The sequence below is a fragment of the Oculina patagonica genome, chromosome 8 (genome assembly GCF_052425735.1).
Source record: "Oculina patagonica isolate OP01 chromosome 8, crgOcupat, whole genome shotgun sequence".
NCBI classification, from domain to species: Eukaryota; Metazoa; Cnidaria; class Anthozoa; order Scleractinia; family Oculinidae; genus Oculina; species Oculina patagonica.
Genome location: NC_135765.1, coordinates 29,886,615 through 29,907,718, shown reverse-complemented (window position 1 = coordinate 29,907,718; position 21,104 = coordinate 29,886,615). Strand labels below are relative to the sequence as shown.

At 39.6% G+C, this 21,104-nt stretch overlaps 6 protein-coding genes and 1 pseudogene across 8 annotated transcripts in view; 4 read left to right on the top strand and 3 right to left on the bottom strand.

Annotated features, from left to right (window-relative positions):
* Positions 1-21,104, bottom strand: part of LOC144664006 (uncharacterized) — a 358,501-nt gene that overhangs the window by 94,202 nt on the left and 243,195 nt on the right. The window lies entirely within an intron of this gene.
* LOC144664014 (uncharacterized) overlaps positions 1-21,104 on the top strand; it is a 253,535-nt gene that overhangs the window by 132,464 nt on the left and 99,967 nt on the right. The window lies entirely within an intron of this gene.
* Positions 1-21,104, bottom strand: part of LOC144664010 (uncharacterized) — a 78,692-nt pseudogene that overhangs the window by 33,666 nt on the left and 23,922 nt on the right. The window lies entirely within an intron of this gene.
* Positions 21-1,446, top strand: LOC144664021 (uncharacterized). The gene has a single exon (XM_078525128.1). The coding sequence runs from the start codon at positions 365-367 to the stop codon at positions 983-985; it is 621 nt and encodes a 206-aa protein (XP_078381254.1). The 5' UTR covers positions 21-364; the 3' UTR covers positions 986-1,446.
* On the bottom strand, positions 4,103-6,517 carry LOC144664022 (uncharacterized). The gene is made up of 4 exons (XM_078525129.1): positions 6,249-6,517; positions 5,451-5,599; positions 4,615-4,674; positions 4,103-4,218 (listed from the first exon to the last, which is right to left on the bottom strand). The coding sequence occupies exons 1-4, from the start codon at positions 6,515-6,517 to the stop codon at positions 4,118-4,120; spliced, it is 579 nt and encodes a 192-aa protein (XP_078381255.1). The 3' UTR covers positions 4,103-4,117.
* LOC144664018 (TNF receptor-associated factor 5-like) lies at positions 6,819-12,301 on the top strand. Its single transcript, XM_078525125.1, has 5 exons — positions 6,819-7,087; positions 9,283-9,750; positions 10,746-10,926; positions 11,079-11,287; positions 11,725-12,301. Exons 1-5 carry the CDS (start codon positions 7,008-7,010, stop codon positions 11,873-11,875), a joined length of 1,089 nt encoding a protein of 362 aa, XP_078381251.1. The 5' UTR covers positions 6,819-7,007; the 3' UTR covers positions 11,876-12,301.
* Positions 13,334-20,045, top strand: LOC144663296 (male abnormal protein mab-31-like). Its single transcript, XM_078524196.1, has 3 exons — positions 13,334-13,497; positions 17,219-17,510; positions 18,251-20,045. Exons 1-3 carry the CDS (start codon positions 13,334-13,336, stop codon positions 18,713-18,715), a joined length of 921 nt encoding a protein of 306 aa, XP_078380322.1. The 3' UTR covers positions 18,716-20,045.

The window sequence follows — 21,104 nt, the reverse complement described above, 5'->3', positions numbered from 1 at the left end:
TACCATGGGTAGGCCTTACTGTATGAATTAAATCACATTATTATATACTCAACAAAATACCGCGTTTTTGATTGGTCAATGACGAATGCATAAATAGGTTATAGAGTGCAAATTGGGGTTATAGAGTGCAATACAGAAGTTGCTATGGAAACATCGGGGAAGCGCCAAATTTGAAAACCAAATTAAAAAATGGCGGACAGCCGGTTTGCTTTGTCAAACCAAAATATCGTCGAGCAACTTAAGGAAAATGCGAGAAACAAAAACACCTTGAAAGCTACACAGACCTGGTTGAATGTTTGGCAAACATGGGCAACAGAGAGAAAAGTAAACCCAAAAATGGAAGAATACGAGCACGAACAACTCGATGAGATGTTGCAAACCTTCTACACAGAAATACGCACAAAAGACGGGTTTGAATACGAACCTTGAGTTGCTGAAGCAATACCTCAGTAGACGTCCTCAAGAGCTGCGAGAAAAAGGTCCTTTTTACCTTGCCATAATTGAAAACCCCAAAACAAATGTTTGGTACAAAAAGCAGCGCCTCGGCGTAAACAGTATCGACAACATGATGAAGAGCGTTGTAAAGAACACACCTCTGGAGAAAAGCAAGAAGAGATTGACTAACCACAGCGCAAGGAAGACGGTTGTGAAGAAACTGAGGGCAGCAAGCGTCGAGAGGCAGTCGATAATCCAGGTGACTGGACACGTAAGCGAGAAATCTCTTAACGACTACGATGAAGGTAGCGAGAAGGAACAGCAACAACTCTCCAACATTATCAGCATGCCTCCACAGTCAGCAGCTTCGAGCAGTTTCGCTGGTGTACCCGCAATGCCGTCTTTTCCCGCTACAACTTCAAGAGGTGAACAGGTGAACACAAGCAGCCATGCTTACACCGTGAACAATTTTCACAACTGCCAAGTCACATTTAATGTGATTCAAGGACAGTGCACTTCACCTAAGTCTGTGAATCGGAATGCTATTTAGTGAGTCCGATTGAGATTAAAAACATTCAGGAACATTTGAAAAGAGATAAGTGAACCAGTATTCTTGTCGCTTTTAACAACTGAAATTTAGCTTTTTGAGTTCAGCTTGTAAGCGTATATTTTCCCAGAAACTTTTCAAAACTTCACGCTTGATTTGCCTTGTCACAACATGATATTTTTTGATTGGTTCAAATAAAACATGTGAGCATTTGGGAAACCATTGAAGCGTTTCATGTGGTACGCATGGCGTGCAAATAGCGCGACGCAGTAATTTTTGTTGAGTACATAATAAATAAAAAATCGTATGAACTTGCTCGTGCATTACGTGATTTATGGTCACTCGTGATGTTTTAAAAGTTCTCAAATTGCACTCGCCTACGGCTCGGGCAATTTTGAGAACTTTTAAAACATCACTCGTGCCCATAAATCACGTAATGCACTCGCGTTCATACGATTTCCTGTACGTATACTTTGTTTGGCTAAATATCGATTTGTTTTCGAGAAAATCGATAATTCTAAAATCCAGCAAAATTGACGCTTTCGGAGCTCAAAATTTATGCCGAGTTTGTTAGCTTCGCGTCGAAAAATAAAGAACTCTGGAAGAAAAATACCTATTTAATATCGAAGAATAACATCAAATTAGTACGTCGAAAGCAATTTCTGCTCTTGAAGTCCTTTTATCTACAAAATATAATTAAATTTATTCGACACACTTTTGATTTAATTCAAAATAGGTCAAACTTATCGCTTTATTTAAGTATGAGCGAAGCGAAATAAATGGCCGAAAATTTGGTACTAGACAGATAAATGATTGTTCTTTTCGATACTAAAAGGATTTCCTGGAGAAATGATTTAGTGCGATGCTTTCAGATCTCAAAGTTGCTTAAAATTCGTTAATTTAACCGACCGTGACATTGTTGATCTTATCAACATTATGTAAACAATCCACGCAAAGGTTAATTTTCCCCATGTGAACTTCAACTGAGTAAAATAAAAACATAGACTTGCTTACCGTGGTGTTCGCTGATACATTGTAAATCCTGTTTTCCTCATTTACGACAAAACCTAAGCCCTCGGCGAAGCTGTTATCCAATTTTCTTGACGCGCCATTTGTAACTGATTTCCACGTCTTGAAGTGACAGTTCTTTTCCATGCATTCTTGAAAACAGTCCAGTCTTAACTGATCAGTGTAAACAGGAATACGAAGTACTTTGCTTTAAATCAACTTAAAGCTTAGCAGCAGTGGTAGATAAATCGATACGGCCGGCGAATCTCCGTTTCGAAAACCGCCATTTGAGATTTGTCGGCCCTTTGTCCTGCGGTATGCAGATAATTAAGGGCCTGATTACATGAGCCGGGCTGGCCCGGTTAGCCGGGCTGGCTCGGTTTGCCGAGATGACTTTCAGCTCGGTATTACATGAGCCCGGTTAGCCGGGCTGGCCCGGTTTGCCGAGATGACTTTCAGCCCGGTTTCAGCATGAATGATCAGAGCACGAATGATCTTGATCACCTTTTTCCGGCAATTTGGTGGTTAATTTTTTGCACTTATGCAGCTAAATAGGTTACCTTACCTCTACATCCTATTTAGAAGGAGTAGCATTGATTTTTTAGTCGGATATTGTGCTCGGAAGAGAAATTTAATGCTGGCCCGCTTAGCCGGGCTGGCCCGGTGAACGCGATTACATGGAAAATTTTCGGATCAATTTTTGTTTCTGAGTAACTGAGCACGGTCAAAAATGAACAGACCCGGTAAAAAACACCGTACCCGGTACAATATTACCGGCCCTGGAAGTTATAGTACCCCTGTAATTTATGACGCCACGACGAGCCCGACTAAAAAACGGGCCCAGCTCTAATACCGTACCCGGTTTACCTACTGTTTAGCCGAGCCCGGTATTATTTTTTTCAACAGTTATTAAATCGGCCCCGCTTCAAATATCCGGGCCCGATTTGATTTAACGGCTTTAGTGCAACCGATAATTTCGGGCCCGGTAATTTCTTTCCTGTGTTTAAGACTATTTTAGTGCTTTGATTTTTTTTTTTTTTTTTTGGGGGGGGGAGGGGGGTATTTTATTACTCCAAAAAAAATGTTTATGGAAAGATTTGTCAAAAGTCAAGTTAAGCCGCGGTGGTAAATGTGAATTTGAGCGAAGTAAACTTGATTAAAAATCTGATACAAAAAGCGATATAAACAGGAGCGCCGCGTACTGGGGTCCTGGAGTGCACCTGACCCTCCCCCCCTTTTGTGGGGCATTTTTTGGAAAAATATACAAACATCTGCTAAAATCTTAAGATCAAACATGGCTTTAATGGATTAAATGTTTCTTTAACAGTGCTAAACTCAATTTATGAAGTTATTTTCCTCATTCCCACAGCGTAGGGGTTTCTTTCTGTTTTACATGTAACGTCCTGTCCTTAGTTTATACACAAAATAATTATTTTTAATTGTGTGCAAATCGGTCGATACTGTAATTGTTAATCAAAAGAAAACGTTAAAATGTTTTAGGAGAGCATTTCTTGGGTTTTTTGTTACTCCAATAATGATGTTGGAAAGATTTGCCAAAAAGAAACGAGAAAGAAAACTTGATAAATATTTAATACAAACAGTGGTAATCTTACATCCAAAGCTTACAATAAGTCGTACAGTAATCTGTAAAGAATTATGACGACCAAAGAATTATCAGTGACATGTTTATTTGTTATTTCTTGTTATTTATATCAAATTTATTCATTTCCATTTCCATCGTCGTCTGGTTTTAATTTCTTTGGGCATGCACCCCCATCCGCCTCTGTATTGTTTCTCTTTTTATTTTTGTTCTTCTTCTTCTTATTTTTCTTCTTCTTCTTCTTTGTTTTCTTTGCTTCATCTATGAGAAGAAATTGGTGTACAATCAGTTTTTTTATACTTAATTAATGTGACTCCTTTTTTTCCTGCGCAAAAATCATAGACCACTTTTCCTTCCTGCCTTGCGCGCCCATGTCCCCCAAAACAAGAAAGAGGTGCCTGGGTACGAGGCAGCCACTTTCGCTTTTTGCTGATGTGTACCTGCCCTCAGCAGGTACCCTCTGATTAATGACTAGTCCTTAACGTAACTTCTTAAAGTCTAGACATGTAGAATTTAGATATTTACGTTTACACTTGACTACACAAGCTAAACTCACTTCCATTTCTTGGTGGTGTTACCAAGTCCACCTGATCTACTGCAGATGTCCTTGTGGATGTGGCCCCAGGACCTGACAGTAACGATATATTAGGGATAAAATTAGCAGGAACTAGTCACAGCCATGCGATGAGTATCAGAAATACTGTAATATATAAATGCAAGGTGAACACAATTGATTTAACTTTTCACAAATAAACAGACTGTACAGTTATCAAACATGCTTTCAGTTTAACATGTATCTCTCTCCCGCTACCTCTCTCCCCCCCCCCCCCCCCCCCACCCCTCTCTCTCTCTCTCTCTCTCTCTCTCTCTGCATACTGCCAGATAGCTTAAATTTATGCTTAAATCATACTGGTTTAATCATAGGGTTTAAAAGGAGATTTTTAAATTTGATTTGAGAGAAATCAAACGTCATGCCATTGCTCCTTTAAGTTTGTCAGTTAATATTGAGTAAACTTTCACTTACGTTGATGCACAGATTTCTTTGCTAACTTTGATGTACTTGTTTTTGTTTGGAGGTGTGAAGCTAAAAATTTAGAAAAAAATATATTTTTGCAGTCATAATGACTTAAATTCAGGATTTAATGTACATATTAGGAGAGCAGGGATAGTGCAGAGGTGAGAGTGCTTGCCCACCACCAATGTGACCCAGGTTCAAGTCCGATCCAGTAGGTGGTTGAGTTTGTTGTTGGTTCTTGTCCTTGCTTCGAGGGTTTTTCTCCGGGTTCTCCAGTTGTCCACCCTCCTCAAAAGTCAACACTTCAATTCTAGATTCCAATTCGATCGGGAATCCGAGTACCACAGGTTTGTCAGTCGCAAGACTATTACATGCTTCCCTCATAATATAATGACGATTTTAAAAAAAATCGCTCAAAAGTTGCCCCTACCCCCCCCTCCCCTCTCACAAAAAAAACACTAAAAGAATAAAAAAATAGAAAGAGTTTCTCCTGATAATAGCTTGTTACCCTTAGAAGGTAAGATGTCTGATCAACTTCATCCAATTTTACTAAAATGCACAATAGCGGTCGAAAGCTAGAGATTTTATGATACAAGAGGTAATGAGCCAGAAACTATCCAACACAGAATTTTACACTCGCTCCATCCTTCCTTCACTGGAAAACAATTGTTTTTCAAAGAACTTCTATTGGGTGGTTATTGAATGCAATTGCAAAATGGCTTTCAAAATAATACAAGTAAAACGGTGATTATTTTCTTTGGGCGGGGAGGGGGGGGGACACTCCCTCCTCTCAAAATCTGCCATGTTTGATAATTATCAATACATTTATCCTGATATAAACTTACCCGAATTACCGTGGTCCATATAAAAAAACACTTTTTTCCTCTTACTTCCTGAAGAAGTAAATTCCTTAAGGATTTCAACACCATTCATTAGACCTTTTGAAACCAACACCATCGCCCGGCCACTGTCATTTGATGTTAGAAAAACCAATCTACAAATGCAATATATTAAATAGATCAATCAGTTTATAAGCTTATACCACTGTATTATTTATACTTCCCTCCATTATAAATATCTAATTGGAAAATTGAAGAAACAATTTAACAATTTACGAGCCATGATATAAGCTTAAAGTTTAAGCTAAAATGCAATGATAACTTAATTAATAATCTTAGACTTTAACACATATTTTCCAACTCCAAATGCAATAATAAATGTGAAGCACAGCTGTCGATCTCCAAAACTAGTCCAGGGAATATGGCCGCCATGATCCTTGTAAATATTTAACCATTTCCCAGTCCCTACTCGGCCTTCGTATTCTGAAGACAATCAGGACAATCCAAAATGGGCGGGCCGTGTAATTTTGTCTTAAATATGCTAATATTATCCTTATTTTCAAACTAAATAATATTCAAACTAAATAATAGTCGTGGTTATCCCAACAAACCAGCCTGGTATTAACTATTATGGATCGGTACATGAGCATCTTCGCGCACTTTTGCCAGTGTTGTAACACGAAACGGCGAAGGGAGTCAACACGCGTTCAAGACTCGAAATTCAATTTCGCTCGTGCTGCTGTTGAGAATCTTTTCAGCGTATTGCAGTTGTTAGGGTCGAAAAGTAATTGGAATCAGGCTTACCTTCGCAAATCCTCTCCGAGTAACAATGGAAACCTCGCTAACATCAGTCTTCCCAACTCGTCGGCAGAGTTGCCCTTTTGAAAAGTGAGTTCACCCACGCGACCTCGGCTCTCCAAATCTTTCCATGCCTTAGCACTTAGCGAAGGCGCACGCGACACAGACCCTTCGAGGAAGACAAAAGTCCTCTTACAATTTCGCCTGCTATACTTGACCTCCAACTCTTCGTCCGAAATAACTTCGTCCGCCGACATCACAGTTTCTTCGTCCATCACAGTAAGAAGGTTAAGGAAAGACAGGCAGGACAAAGGACGCTTTATTTTACCAGATAAACATGATCAGGGCATAGAACAATAGGGTTCTGGTTTTTGTCGAAATGCCAAACAATTGACTTCTGATAACACGCCAGGAATAACGTGTTTCCGGGATCGCGAATACCGTATGTCAACCACTCCGAACCACTAGTTTTCTCAGAATTCACCAAGCATGTTTAAGTTTAAAAGTTGCTAAAAACGCATGTTACACACTCGGAAATTTTGAAGATCTCCCTATTGTTTTGGTTTGAAATCTTCAAACCTTTTCAAAAATGAGAAAGTGTTAATAAATGTTGGTTTATAACTTACCAGTCACGTGCTCGCGTCACGCGCGTACTGCATTTCATTGTTGCCACGTCGAAGCATCAAAGGTCCTTCTCCGTTTAGTGCCTGTAACCTCTATTGCGAACGTGCAGTGTTTTTCAAACATCAACCTCGTTGTTAAAAGATGTCGTTCAAGTTTATTTCAACAACCAAACAAGACCAAGACACGAGCAGCACCCTTGAAGATCTTGAATGTACCGTCTGGTAAGTTTATAGATTGGGGATTGCCCGCATTCAATTTTGACCAAAGTTGCTATGCAATAAGAGAGTCAATTGCAAACCTTTGGTCTAAACTTAAACAATAGTAGTGCTATAGAAAAGCAATTTTAAATAAAACTAGACCTTAATTTTTTAAATTTTCTCAACATTAGTATCAATTACGAAAGCCCAAAAAGCCTTGACGTACTGATTTAAGCAGATTTAAGTCACCGGGCATGCGAGATGCAATGGAGCGCGTGATAACTGTTTCTGGTTTAACCAAAACGGCCCTTCGATCGTCTCATACCGGGGTAGTTTGCCACTAGTTCATACGGTGTGATTCCTAACTTCAGACAACTCTCGTCGTTTAATAAAAACTGTAAATCATAAGTCCTCCAGCTAACCTGCGATCTAACCCTGACGCGCGACGTTGGCGTGTACTTGAAAAGTGTGAAACCGACCATAAGGCTTTTGTTTTGTTCTCTGCTCAAAGTCAGCGGGCAATTTTTTTTTCAAAAGTAAACACTACCTAGACTACAACTATACATTTTATTCATCCACCGTTTTTGTTGTCTAGAATAATTTTCCTTAAATTAAACGTGGTGTATAGGCCTTATGCAAAATTGGTTGTCATTCGTTTCTTTTTGTCTGGTGACAAAATGCTGATGGTGACACTTGAAAATATACGGAATATATTTATATGTTAAACTGAGAAGTTTTAGTTTTAGCTGCAGATTTGTGACTCGTTCAATTTAAAAAAAAATGTTTGGAAAAAGTCACCCTGTTTTTGTCCATTTAAATGTACATACAGTAGACTTACAGTCGAAGCTCTCGTAAGCGGACACCCTCGGGACGCGAAAAAAGTGTCCATAACTGGAGCTGGCCGCTTACGAGAATGGTTCTCGTAAGCGGTCAACCATTCTCGTAAGCGGTCACTCTGACTGGAGGTATAGCCGCTTACGGGAGCTTATGCATCCTGGGATGCATGTAAGGGGTGTTTCGAAATGTAACCGGACGTGGATGACGGCAAAACAAATACTAAAATATGGTACTGTAAATACTGTAAAATCATTGTGAAAAACGGCGATGTGAAGTTGACTGATAAAAATAAGATACAGAGGTCGTTAATAGGATTTTCCTTGGGGTGTCCGCTTACGGGAGCTTAAAAACAAAGAAAAAGTCTAAGTCGTAATCTCTGAAAGTGTCCGCGGCCGCTTACGAGAATGTAAAAAATACAGAGTTTTTATGGGAGTTAAAACGGGGTTTCAAATAAGGCGGCCGTAAGTTGAGCTGTCCGCTTACGAGAGTGTCCGTTAAGAGAGCTTCGACTGTATAACTTTCCATTAGATAAAACTATAGCCTTGAAACTTAATTGTTTGATTTGCTTTGATTTGGTCTTTAACCCTATCCAGACCGGGGGGACTGAAAGTCTCCACGCTGACTTTGAACGCTTATAACCTTTTCAATATTCAACCAAACGCTGCCAAACTTTGCGACTTTATCTCAAATTTATCTGGAAATAAATTGGTAGGGTAGACAGCTGTTGTGTCAGAAACTTGACGTCATCATGATAACGGCATTTTGACAGGCATGTAATTTCCGTGATTAAAGCAGTTAATTTCACCTTTTTACGGGTTTAAAGCACATTTTTGTTGGCCGGTTTTCTGACGTTTTGGAAGAATTTTGAAATCCAAGAAAACGGCTCTTTTTGCATTGTGGCGTAATTGTCACGTGATGTGACGCCATCTTCCCACGTGACATGTACAAAAAGATAGATTTTGGGACAAACTTAAATATTCTGGATGTTACATGTACGGAGAGGGGGGGGGGGGGGGACCCACTCCCGGTCTGAAGAGACCAGAAAAAGGGCGGTCTGAATAGAGTTAAGTTAAGGTGGTTTAATTTTGTCAACAAATGATTCTTCTGGGAGTCATATTTACCTGAGAGTCTCTGAATGGAGTAACCAGTCTGAATAACCAGAGTATCATGCTTTTCCAAGGGGGAAGGAAAGAGGCCTGATACTCAGGTTTTCTCTGGAGATTCTTGAGCACCAGATAACTTACATGTTGCTCCGTTGGCGGAGTTAAACGTGCAACAGATTTTCGCTTTTGATCACAGTGCGTGATCAAAATCAATTGTAGTTGTGTATATCACATTCAGTTACGTTATATATTTTTTTGGATTGCATAATTTTTTCCCAGCAGAGGAATACTTTCTGAGCCAGTCACGCTGGGATGCGGTCATTCTGGTTGCCGGGATTGCTACCTGCAGATAGTGGCGGCCCAAGAGGCGAAGGGGAAAAGACAAGCCCCTTGTCCGGAGTGCAGATTTAAATTTGCGAGGGAAGAGTTGAAAACGAGTAAAGTCCTAGACAGCCTGATTAAAACCCTGGACGTTAAATGCAGTTTGAAAGGTTGTACGTGGGAAGGAAAGCTGACTGAGGCAGAAAAGCATAAAGATGTCTGCTTGAAGTGTGTCGTGTCCTGCCCCAATGGCTGTCCGTTTACGGGGGAAAGAGGAAACATCGAATTCCACTTGCCAAGGTGTACTAGAGGCAAGGTGGAATGTAGTGAGTGCCAGGCAAAAGTGGAGAGGGCAGATATAGCGGACCACGGCTGTCCGTTCTCTAGTCTCTCCTGCCCTCTGAGATGCGGAGAAGACATCTTGATGTAAGTACTTTCAACTTCAACTTTACTTTCAGTAAAAAGAGCTTTCTGCAAGTTGCTAGGTAACTTTTTGGCATATTTTTGTCATGTTTTTCTTAATACTTATTACTGGCAACTAGTTGCATTTTGAGCGCCAATATCTAGACCAAAGATTTCTAAAAATTGTTCGAGTGTTTTGCGAAAGCCGCACTAAAGTTTCCGAATATTAAGAAAATTTACAGAAGATTTTTGACTTTCGACTCGTTCCGCATAACACCTTACAGAAATGAGTCAGCAAACATTACGAAATTCAAGAATAATTTCGAGCGAATTTTGAAAAGCCCTGGACAGTACATGTTAAAGGGTAATCCAAAAATAAAGGAATAACTGATTATCGAATCTGATTAATATGAAGAGTAGCTTATATTATTAGCATGACTTGCAAAAGGTTTGTCGATTCTTCACTACGCCTTTTTTTGTAAGTTAAATGCTGTCGTGCAAAGTAAAAATACCAACGAGTTTGCAGAGTTTAAGAACAGTTACGATTAGAGTTTAAGTAACAAAAATACTTTAGAACTTTCGACCTGATGCAGTTAAAATGCATTTTCTTTCTTGTTTATAGTAAAGTTGCGGCATTTTGAAGTTAGTTCAGTTTAGTTTGAGTGTCTCACTAGAACGTAAGGTTTTCGTAAAAACTATTAATTTTCGTCAGAGAGTTCACAATTTGCACTTGTAACAGTTACAGTACTATATTTAACAACGTTTTGTTCCCTAAAAACACTCATTTGCCTTCTTCTTGATGTCGATAAAACATGTATCCATTAATTTTTTCTGAGACCCCGCTTAATAAGGACAATTTGGCATGTCCCCTTGGGGGGCCCTTTTTTTTTTTTGGTCCCGCCCCATTTTTTGTATAGACGAAAATTCCTAGGCACAGATTTCGACTAACTGTTAATTGCTAAGAATGATCATTTTAAGTCCTCTAACATACAGTGTTTCTCTTCTGGTTTATATTTAAGGTGCCATTTACCCCTCCACATGAGCAAATGCCCTGAGAAGGCAATGGAGTGCACTGTGCCGGGCTGCAAAACCATAATGAAACGTAAAGATGCGAAGAAACACGTGTTCTCATATGCAGAAAGCCACGGTGTGCACAACGAAAGGGAAATACAGCGGTTACGGCTTATGATCGAAGATAAGGTGATTACAGTACCAACATATACGCCTAATTGCGATCCTAATAAGGTTGTAAGATTAAACCAGCTAGTTTGCTCTTATTATCTTAAAGCGAAAGCCATCATTCGCGCCAGGGAAAATTTATACTTATTTGTTCTAAATTTTATCTTTGACAGAACATTGGAACAGCTAAGAATGCGCTAAAGGAAATTGCCACAACCTCGTTTAGGTGGCACTTTGTGGGCACCAGCCTAAGTTCAAAACCCTTGGCAAGTCCCACGTTTGCTCCAACCACCAAATGTAGATGGCGTGCTGTTGTACGGGATAACCGCGTGCTCCAACTGCAGCTACAGTCGGCAGTCAATCCTGTGACTGCAGAGATAAGGTAACAATGTGCTACCAGTTTAAGATTTTAATCATATGTATTTATTAAGATAAAAAAGAGACGACGACCTTCAGGTAACATGTGTGTTAAATGGCATTGGATTTACGAAAACTTCAATCAAACCCATTAACAACATGCGCCTTTCCCAAGACCAGATGGTCAAGTGGATCGTAGCCTGCGTAGCAGCCGTCTGTGTAGTTTTAGCGCGTTTTAAAGAGTGCGCGATCGCGAGAAGGCCGCGCGAGGAAAAAAATTCGATTTTTTCCTCGCATGGCCCTCTTGCGCCTTTCGCGTTTCTCCCATACGCGCGCTAAAAAAAAAACTCAGACGCCTGCTACGCAGGCTAAGTAGATTGTATAAAAGTGTCGTGCAATTTTTATTGCAATTAAAACTGTAAAACGTTAACACTTTCTCTTTTTTTATTGTTGTTTAAACAGAATCATTTTGATGCCCGGAAAAGTTGAGGAGGAAATCCATGTGGTTCCGGTAGCGACCTACAAGGAAGGCGCTCTCATCGCTGATGTAGCGCTAGCCGAAAAGGATACTGAGTACTCAGCGAAATTTATTATTACAACTTTCTTGTTATAAAATATCTATTAGCGATGTACTAGAATTTAGGCTAATAATTTTCACCACTAAATTTTCTCTGATTCTGATTGGTTTAAATGGAACACGTGACGCGATAGTGCCCGTCCGCCGGAGGGCACTATTAAACAATTATAGTTCACCACTTAATTTTCTCCGATTCTGATTGGTTTAAATTGAACACCTTACGCGATAGTGCCCGTCCGCCGGAGGGCACTATTTAACAATTAGACGGCAAGCTCGAGGTTTCTACCGGTTGATAGTTGGCGAGGGGCGAAGCCCCGAGCCAACTATCAAAAGCCGGTAGAAACCGAGAGCGAGCCGTCTTATTGTGTTAGCATAACCCACTGACCGATCTATTAAACTCAGAATATCGCTAGAATTGATTTATTGAAGGTTTTGTTTGATAAAATTCAGCGAAGACTAAGCGCGCGCTCCGAGAGCCTTCTACGGATCGATAGTAGGCACCTGTGTAGCCAATCAGATTGCGCGATTACCAATAGTAGGTCAGTGTGGTTATGCTAACATAACATAGAGACATGTATAGGCTGCAAGTATGCGTGAGATCTGCAAACATTTCCCTTCAAGGCAATTATTTCGCTAGTTAAATGAAACAATATGAAACTTTTGAAAAACAACCAAACCGTTCATTAAATGATATTTGCAAAAGAAACAGTCAAATTAACTCAACTCTGGGGGCTTTTTTTACATGAGCAAATAAACCCAAAGCTAACGCGCTTAACTTCACAGCTCGAGTTTGAATTAATTATAGAGCTTTCAACCCTTTAAAACTCGCCTTTATTTGGCTTTGAGTAAAAACAATGCGCAAAAAGGTTGAAGACGGAGACTACATTTCAAATAAAGACGGAGACTGTATTTCAGCTAGATTGTAGACCATTCTGCGCTGGAGTGGAATTAGGAGCGGAGTCTACCGAATCAAAGCCTTTCACTCAGACCCGCTCGTTTCATCACTCAGCCTTCTCCCGTCCTACCAAGCTTGACTTGCACTTGCATGTACTAACTGAAACTGCGCACAAACATGCATTGGTTTAACAGGAACACATCATTCTCGGCAGTTAAGATACTAGTGCACGCTATACCCATTGTGTATATATCTGCGAATGAATGGATGATGGGGTAACAACGGGTCCCATGTTAATACCGACCGGACAAAGTATTGAGTGGGTCCGGCAACTTTTGGCTTGAGTTGTGTTTATTAGTAAAAGAAATTAAGAGGAGAAAAAAATTAGCGTCAATGGTCAATATTCTAATCTGCGGACGAAGGGATTTCAAGCAGCACCCTTGGGAACTGCGTCAAATTCAAACAAAAAAGAAAACAAAAGAAACCCAAATTATATACATGTGCTACGGTTACACGTTATCTGCGCGTCATTCTACAAGGAGAAAAGCACGCGAACTCTCAATTAAAAAGTTGCTCTTTAAATCTCCATATGCGAAGAAATGAACATAAGCGAACTCATAGGTTTAGAGAGAGGACCGCGATCAGAACTGATTCAATGGCTTCAAACGCGTTATCTGCTTCCAAACCCTCTCAATTGTGCCCAGTGTAATCACGCTATGGAACTGACAGAGAGGAACGGGAACCACGTGGGTGGATTTCTCTGGTAAGTGTTAGATAAATATTATGAAAAGCGCTGGACAACAAATGCGTAAAAAACCAGCGTACTGATTTGTTAACCTCGATTCAAACTCACTAAGAATGAAAGATTTCGTTTATTTTATCTCTTTTACGCGCGTAATAACGAATTGAAAGCATGTCGCAAAATCTAATATAAGTAGTTGCGAATAATTTAAAACCACGGCACAGAAAGCATTGTGAGATACAGTACGCAAATAACAAACACTTACAATGGAACAAGCGTCAGGCAAAATTCAAGTGAGGAGATGGGAAATGCGCTGGACAAACGAAAAGTATGTGTGGCATATATATCTGACATAAACTGTGGGAAAACACTTAAATACACGTTGCCACTTTTAACATGAACACGGCACTTGGCTCTTCACTCGTATCTAAAGCGAGTTACATAGAATAATTTACAATTAGTTGAAACTCATAGTCCTCTGAAATGAGCGATTCTGCTCGCTTCTACCAAGCATGACTAGCAATTGCATGTACCATCTTTTTCTGCGCACTGAACTTTCACGGGGCGCTGCCGAATAGTTTTTTAATCAGGAAACACCAATACTTAATAGACCAATTCACGCTAGACCTTTTTAGCGCGAATGCATGAGTGATGGGCCCCTTGTTCTTCAGCAGATTTCCAGTAAAAGATGATTGAGTTCTTTTATCAGCCCGGGATTGGTAGAAACACAGTCCTGTTTTAAGTAAAAAAGGTAAAAAGAATATTTTATATCTACTGATATAACAAAATTGGATTCTACTCCCTTGGACTCTCTAAAACATTTGGCTATTCGGGCAAAGGAAACAAGTTTGAAACAACGCTATAATTAACAAAGGGAAATCAAGAGGATAATGGATGGGAGTCAAATGCCAAGATTTTAATCTGCGATTGGCGAAATTTAGCTTTTACAATACCCCCCTTGGGAACTGTGTCAAATCGAAACAAAAAGACAAAAACAAAAGAAACCCAAACTTTATGCATGAGCCACGGTAACATCTTATTTGCTCGTCATTCAACGACAAAAGCGCGCGAGCTCTACATTACATAGTTTCTCTTTAAATTTCCATAAGCGAAGAAATGAACTTACACGAACTCATAGATTTAGAGAGAGGACCGCGATCTGAACTGATCCAGTGGCTTAAAAGGCGTTATCTGCTTTCAAACCCTTTAAATTGTGCCCAGTGTAATCACGCTATGGAACTGACTGAGAGGAACGGGGACCACGTAGATGGATTTCTCTGGTAAGTTAAGCGTCAGATTTTAAACAACGAACAAATGCGCCAAAGAACCGGCTTCCTTGATCGGTAACCTCGCATCACAGTCACTAAGATAGGATACACTTCGTTTTTTTAACTCGGATATCGATGGTTATGTCTTTGACGCACGCAATAACGAAGTGAACGCAAGTCGCCAGATCGAATACATTTGTAAAATTTTAAAAAACACAGAGTTGACAGCGTCTCAATGAATAGAAAGCTTTAGTTTTAGGTCTAACCTAGATTTCTTACAAACCGAGAGTCGTTCCATTGCATTTGCAAAAACTGATCTGCTTTTGAGGAGCATTTCGATCTACGTTTAGAGAACAGGTGCCGTGTTTAGTGACGCGCAACCAATTACAAAATTTTTCCTACCTGTGAGATGTGATGTAAGAAACAGGACGCTCTTTCGTTAACACGGGAACTAAAGCTAGTGCAAAAGCATGAAACGCGTTTTATACGCGGGAGTGTCAAACGCTCAAAATCTTCCGACGCAAATATCGACTAATGGATCATTTATGCTAGGAATATGTCTTATACATCGGGTACTGTGTTTTGGAATATGTCTTATTTTAAACGATTTTGTCATGAACAATGGTGTATTGTATTTGTAAAACACAAAAGAATGCTTTTTAAAGACTAAATCTGCATGATATAAAGTTGTTGCTCACTTCCTTAAACACGCGAGCTTTCCACGCGGGATCTTTCAATTTTGGAAATGTAGTGTTTCGAAACTGGGCGGGGTAAATCACTTTCGTTCCAATGGAGTCTTCAGAAAAAAAAAAAAACAGTTCAAAGAGTATGTTAACTATAGAAGGTTTCGCTTCAATTGGTACCCTAATAAATTAAAGAATAAAAGGCTTAACTGCAGAATACCAAGCCACTTGAACTAAATTCCACGTAGCCGGCTACGCGGTACGCAGAAAGTAATTAATAAAAGTTCAAGTATAAAAATAAAATAAATGTACGCGGTACGCAGCGAGAAAAACAAGAATTGACACATGAATACACCTCGTTCTTTAATCCATGAGTCGAAACAAGAACGCTAAGCTAGAAACAAAGACAAATTAAACTTTTGCATTCATTAAACACTGCGTACCGCGTAGCCAGCGAAAAAGATAACTTCCACTCTTGTATTTAATTCTAACCGGCTACGTACCGCTTACCGCGTAGCCAGCGAAAAAGATAACTTCCAGTCTTATATTTAATTCTCACTGCGTACAGCGTACCGCGTAGCCACCTCTTTTCAGTAAAGGGTTCGATGTGGCGGGGTATTCTGCAGCAGACAAAAAAGAAACGGGAAAATTTGGAAACAAATACTTGTAGTTCATTACGGCGCGATAATGGTCGGAAATGTTACGATCGGTTTGCCAGAAAAAGTTCTGAACTGTATAAAAAAAGAGATTTCGTAAGGTGGCTCATCAAAGTCAGTTTATTAAATTAATTTTTCAACCCGGCAGAATTGCACGACATCGAGTATAGTAGTCCAGTCCCTGAACTCTCTCTTACGCGCGCCCTATATAGGGTGGGGGGGGGGGGGGTTTAACCCAGGCGCGCGAAGAGAGAGTCCAGGATAACTTGCAAACTCCAGGAGAGTCCAGGATAACTCTTTGCGCGCCTGGGTTCAACCCCTATATTAATAAGGGCGCGCGGAAGAGAGAGTTCAGGGACTGGACTACATCGAGTATTGATTGTAGTTGTTGTTTAATGAAAAGTAATTTTGCGCCCGCAAGACTCGAGAAATTGTGGAAAACGAAAAACGTGTACGAAGAGACCCGTAATAATTGCGAATGATATTCCTTGTGCACTTCCAGTTTGCGTGTTTCTGTTGTTTGCGAGTGAATATGTGGCCGTCAACATCAATAATACAATAACTTTAGCAAATGATTGTGTTAAAACGAAGCTAAACACTGCATTGATCAAGACCGCAAGTACTGATAGCTCAGATGAAAATAGGTTGTAATCTGAAAAAGCTTGACGAATTTGCCTAATGTTATTTTGGCGTAGTATAGACCACAAATCTGCGAAGTCCCGTGACATAGTCCCTTTAATTTAGTGTTGAAACACACAAAAGTTAACCTTAACGATAGCGAAAACACTTTCATAGGTACAGCTGTACCTACAGTTTTTAAAACAACCAGAATTTAACAGCGATGGTCTGTTAAATTGCCTTTCAAGGCCTGTGTGTCAATTATATTTAAGATCACTACATAGCATTTTAAATTCAAAAATTCAGTTGGTGCATTCCTCGTTCATATGTTATGTGTAAGGTTTTTGGTTAAACACTTGCCAGAACCTCGGTTAATTGTTTTACCTTTTGGGAGAAAAATCGATCAATCTTGTAAAACAAATTTTTCGAAAAACTACCTAATTAAATTCGAGTTCTTTCTAGCTCTATAGATTTGAATAGCTTTTTGTTGATGATTTTTGATCTTCTTTTCCAATAGGCGATGCAGTGGATGCCAAAAAAGGAGGAGCCTGAGAACAAACAGCTTTTTCTCTGAGTTTCCCAAGGTACCTCTTACAAAGCTTCTTATGGCAATATATCATTATAGTAATGATGATAGCCAAAGAAGAACTGCCGAAGTACTGGGTTTAAACCGCAGCATGGTTTCAAAAATTTTCCGGGGATTGCAGGATGTGTGCTCCCTCGACCTCCAGAGAAGACCGATAATACCATTTGGTGGACCAGGCTCTGTCGTCAAGTGTGACGAAAGCAAATTTAACCATAAAGCGAAGGTGTGTAGCTATAAGTAACAGCGATAAAAAACTACTAATAAGTTTTCAAATTTTGTAAATAAGGAGATAATAATTAAGACAAATTTTGTCGATGTAGATACATGCAAAATATTTACTAATAAATGAGTTGTTATACCATTCATAAATTATGTCAATATTTTAAGAAAAAAAGGCCGATGAAAGAGAGACATCGTGACTAACAATTAATAGTGACCAAGGGGGTCTTAATGGGGTTAACCGTTAGCGTAAAGGGGCCAAAACTTTAGCCGTTTGGCGTAAAAACTGGAAAGTTTTAACCGTCAGCCGTAAAAAATGTTAACAGTAAAAATTAAGTCAGTTATTCTAAATAAAACAGACTAGGTCTCTTTATCGTCCCAGAATGGTCCTAAGACCAAAATGAGTTTAAACAATCGAAATACATTTTTGACTTCTATTAACCGTATAGAGAGAACAGTCAAAATTTTTACCGCCAACCACAAAAGCCACAATCCGATTGAGACCCTGGACCAAGGTTAACCAATAAGTTAATTAAACAAAAAAATATTTTCAAATTGACTACTATACATGTTAATAACGCTAAATTCACAAATTCGCGTTAAATATCTTGATGTAAACACGTTTATTATAAGTATTTAACCAAAACGATTCTTAAATTTGCGTTAATTTTATTAAGCGTTAATTTTGTTCGCGTTGTTACAGTCAATAATTAATTCCAAATTGCGGCACTGTTTTCTTTGCAGTATCATAGAGGAAGAAGAGCTGCTCACGACTCGTGGGTTTTTGGAATCGTCTCTTGCGACTACAGCCCTGCAAAAGGTTATTTTGAAGTTGTGCAACGAAGGGATGCAGCAACTCTTCTACCAATAATACAAAGATGTGTTCGACCAGGCACGGAAGTATACAGCGATGATTGGGGTGCTTACCGCAGATTGCAGCAACTGCCAAATGTGTTGGCGCACCAAGTCGTTGTGCATGCGCACAACTTTGTTGATCCTCACACTGGTGTTCACACGCAAGAGGTGGAATCCGCTTGGAGTCAACTCAAACTTCCACAAAAACAAAGAAAAGGGATACGAAGGGGAGATCTCCAGTCGTATTTGGATGAGCGGATGTGGAGGCAGTGGAGAGGGGGTAACCACCCACATAGAATGCGCAATTATCTTGCCATTTTACCCCTTCATTTTCCAACTGATACACCAGCTTAAAAAACAATTGAGTCGGCCTGGTAACTTTATTGTACTCTTTGCCTGCGATATCGAATTGGGAAATGCCCACCTCGGGTGATGCCCACGATTGATCTCAATCTTGCACATGCGCGCAGAGAAATCTGTTCTAAGACAGAGAAAATTACCAAAAAATGACTTTCAATGTATGTCTTGCTTAGTTCAATGTTGCCCGGAACCGAGGGTGGTTTCTGGTGTATTATTATAAACATTGACCGGTTGTCAAAGCGTGTACTGTGTTCCTTGTCTAGGTATAATTTATTCCTCGCTTTTCCATGGGGTATATTGAACGTTATTTTTTACATGTACAGAATCATAATAGAGTGTTTAAACTAGAGTGTTTAAACTATGTTACAGAAAAATATTTTGTCGCAAGCAATAACTTCAAATACAGCTGTCCGGAGTACATCTAAGGCAGGAGTGACCTTCATAATAAGTATATATGAGCAAAAAAAGCAATTGATTTGCACGTGACAAACCACAGGGTAACAAAAAATACAAGTTAAGCGTGAAGGAAAGAAAATAAATAAGCTTATTTAAACCAAAAACTAGGCGCCGATTATCTTTGGTCATTGTTATTATTTGCAGATTATTGTAGGGTTTATTGAAGATTATTGCAGGTTTTTTTTCGCGGCGTTAGAGAAGTAGAGAGAGAGCCGTAGAGAGCCGTTACAGCAAACGGCAGACGGCAAAAATCGAACTTGTGGTATCTGATTTTAGCCGTTTGTACAATTTAGAGACATTGTTTGCATTTACTGTGATTAAGGATTTTTTTCTAATTTGTAGACTGACTTTATTTAAAGGGACTATGTCACGAAGATTTCACAGATATTTGGTCAAAACAGTTCGGAAATTAGTGGAAGGCAACCTAACCCATAAAAACAACAAATCTTTGCAAATCTAAAGAAAGATATAACCTTTATTTGTAAATAGAAAAAATCTAAGACTATAAACTTCAATTTTTTGAAGACGCGCGAAAAAAAAATTAAAACGTTTGCCTAACGTTTTCAAAATTGCAATCCGTTTCCATCCTCGCCATCTGCAGCCAATAATGCTGGTTAACAGTTTCAGTGCTCTAATATAGCAATTTTGATAAAAATGGCCGGACTATTATTTCTAGGTTTCAAGTGACACAAATATATATAATTTTTGGCTGTTCAAAAATCAGGTAAAATCCGTGACATAGTCCCTTAAATTGCTAAAGAAAAAATTAGCAAGATCAGATCAAAATTACTCTTGCCGTTTGCCGTAAACGACATGCTGTGTAAACCTCTTTACTGTTTGTTTCAGATTTTTAGTCAAGTTTTTCTTCTCCTTTGCCACATACACATTTACCACCTCGGCTTTAATCGACTTTGAGAAATAAAATATCCAAGAAAAGAAATTAAAGCACTAAAATAGTCTTAATCATTTAACACGCAACAATACAAACACTCTTTTTTTTTTCAGAGTTAGAGAAAGAAATTGCCGGGCCCGATCTAACTTAATAATTTTCGGGTGCGGTATATTTTCAAACCGGGCCCAGATATATGATATATATGGCTTGGCACACCTCAACAAAGTAGGGGCCGATGTAACTAGATAAAAATAATACCGGGCTCGGTTTAAAACTTTTTAGAGCTGGGCCCGTTTTTTAGTCGGGCTCGTCGTGGCGTCATAAATTACAGGGGTACTATAACTTCCAGGGCCGGTAATATTGTACCGGGTACGGTGTTTTTTACCGGGTCTGTTCATTTTTGACCGTGCTCAGTTACTCAGAAACAAAAATTGATCTTTTCAGCCCGGCTAGCCGAGATCCCGGCATCGCGATACCGGGATCTCGGCTAGCCGGGCTGGCCCGGTTGTCATGTAATCGCAAAGTTGATTTTTGTTGCGTTTAACAGACGTGCCGAGATCTCGGCAAACCGAGCCAGCCCGGCTAGCCGGGCCAGCCCGGCTCATGTAATCAGGCCCTAATTCACACTTGAGTAACTTCCGGTACATGAAATCGACAACCACCGTGACCAGATAGCACCTAACCTGCGATCAGGCTTACCCCTCCACCGCGAGAAAAATAACGCCTGATCGCAGGTTAGATAGCACCCTCCTTTTCGAAATATTGGTCGAGGCACTATTTTTATCATTTTAACATAAGCTCTCAATGAAAAACTTTTGGGCTGAACTTGTAATAAAGTTTCACTTCAGTTAGCCACCGTTCGAGAGAGTTGTTAAATGGTTGCATGAAATCCGGGTGGAAAGTTCTTCTGTTGCGTTGCTTCGCTTTGTTTCATATTTTTTATCCAGTTCTTACCCTTGTTCAAATTCTTGTCCCTTCTTCAGTGGAAAATTTGAAACGACGTTAAAATCCGAACTGAGTTGGAGCCGGTCCCGA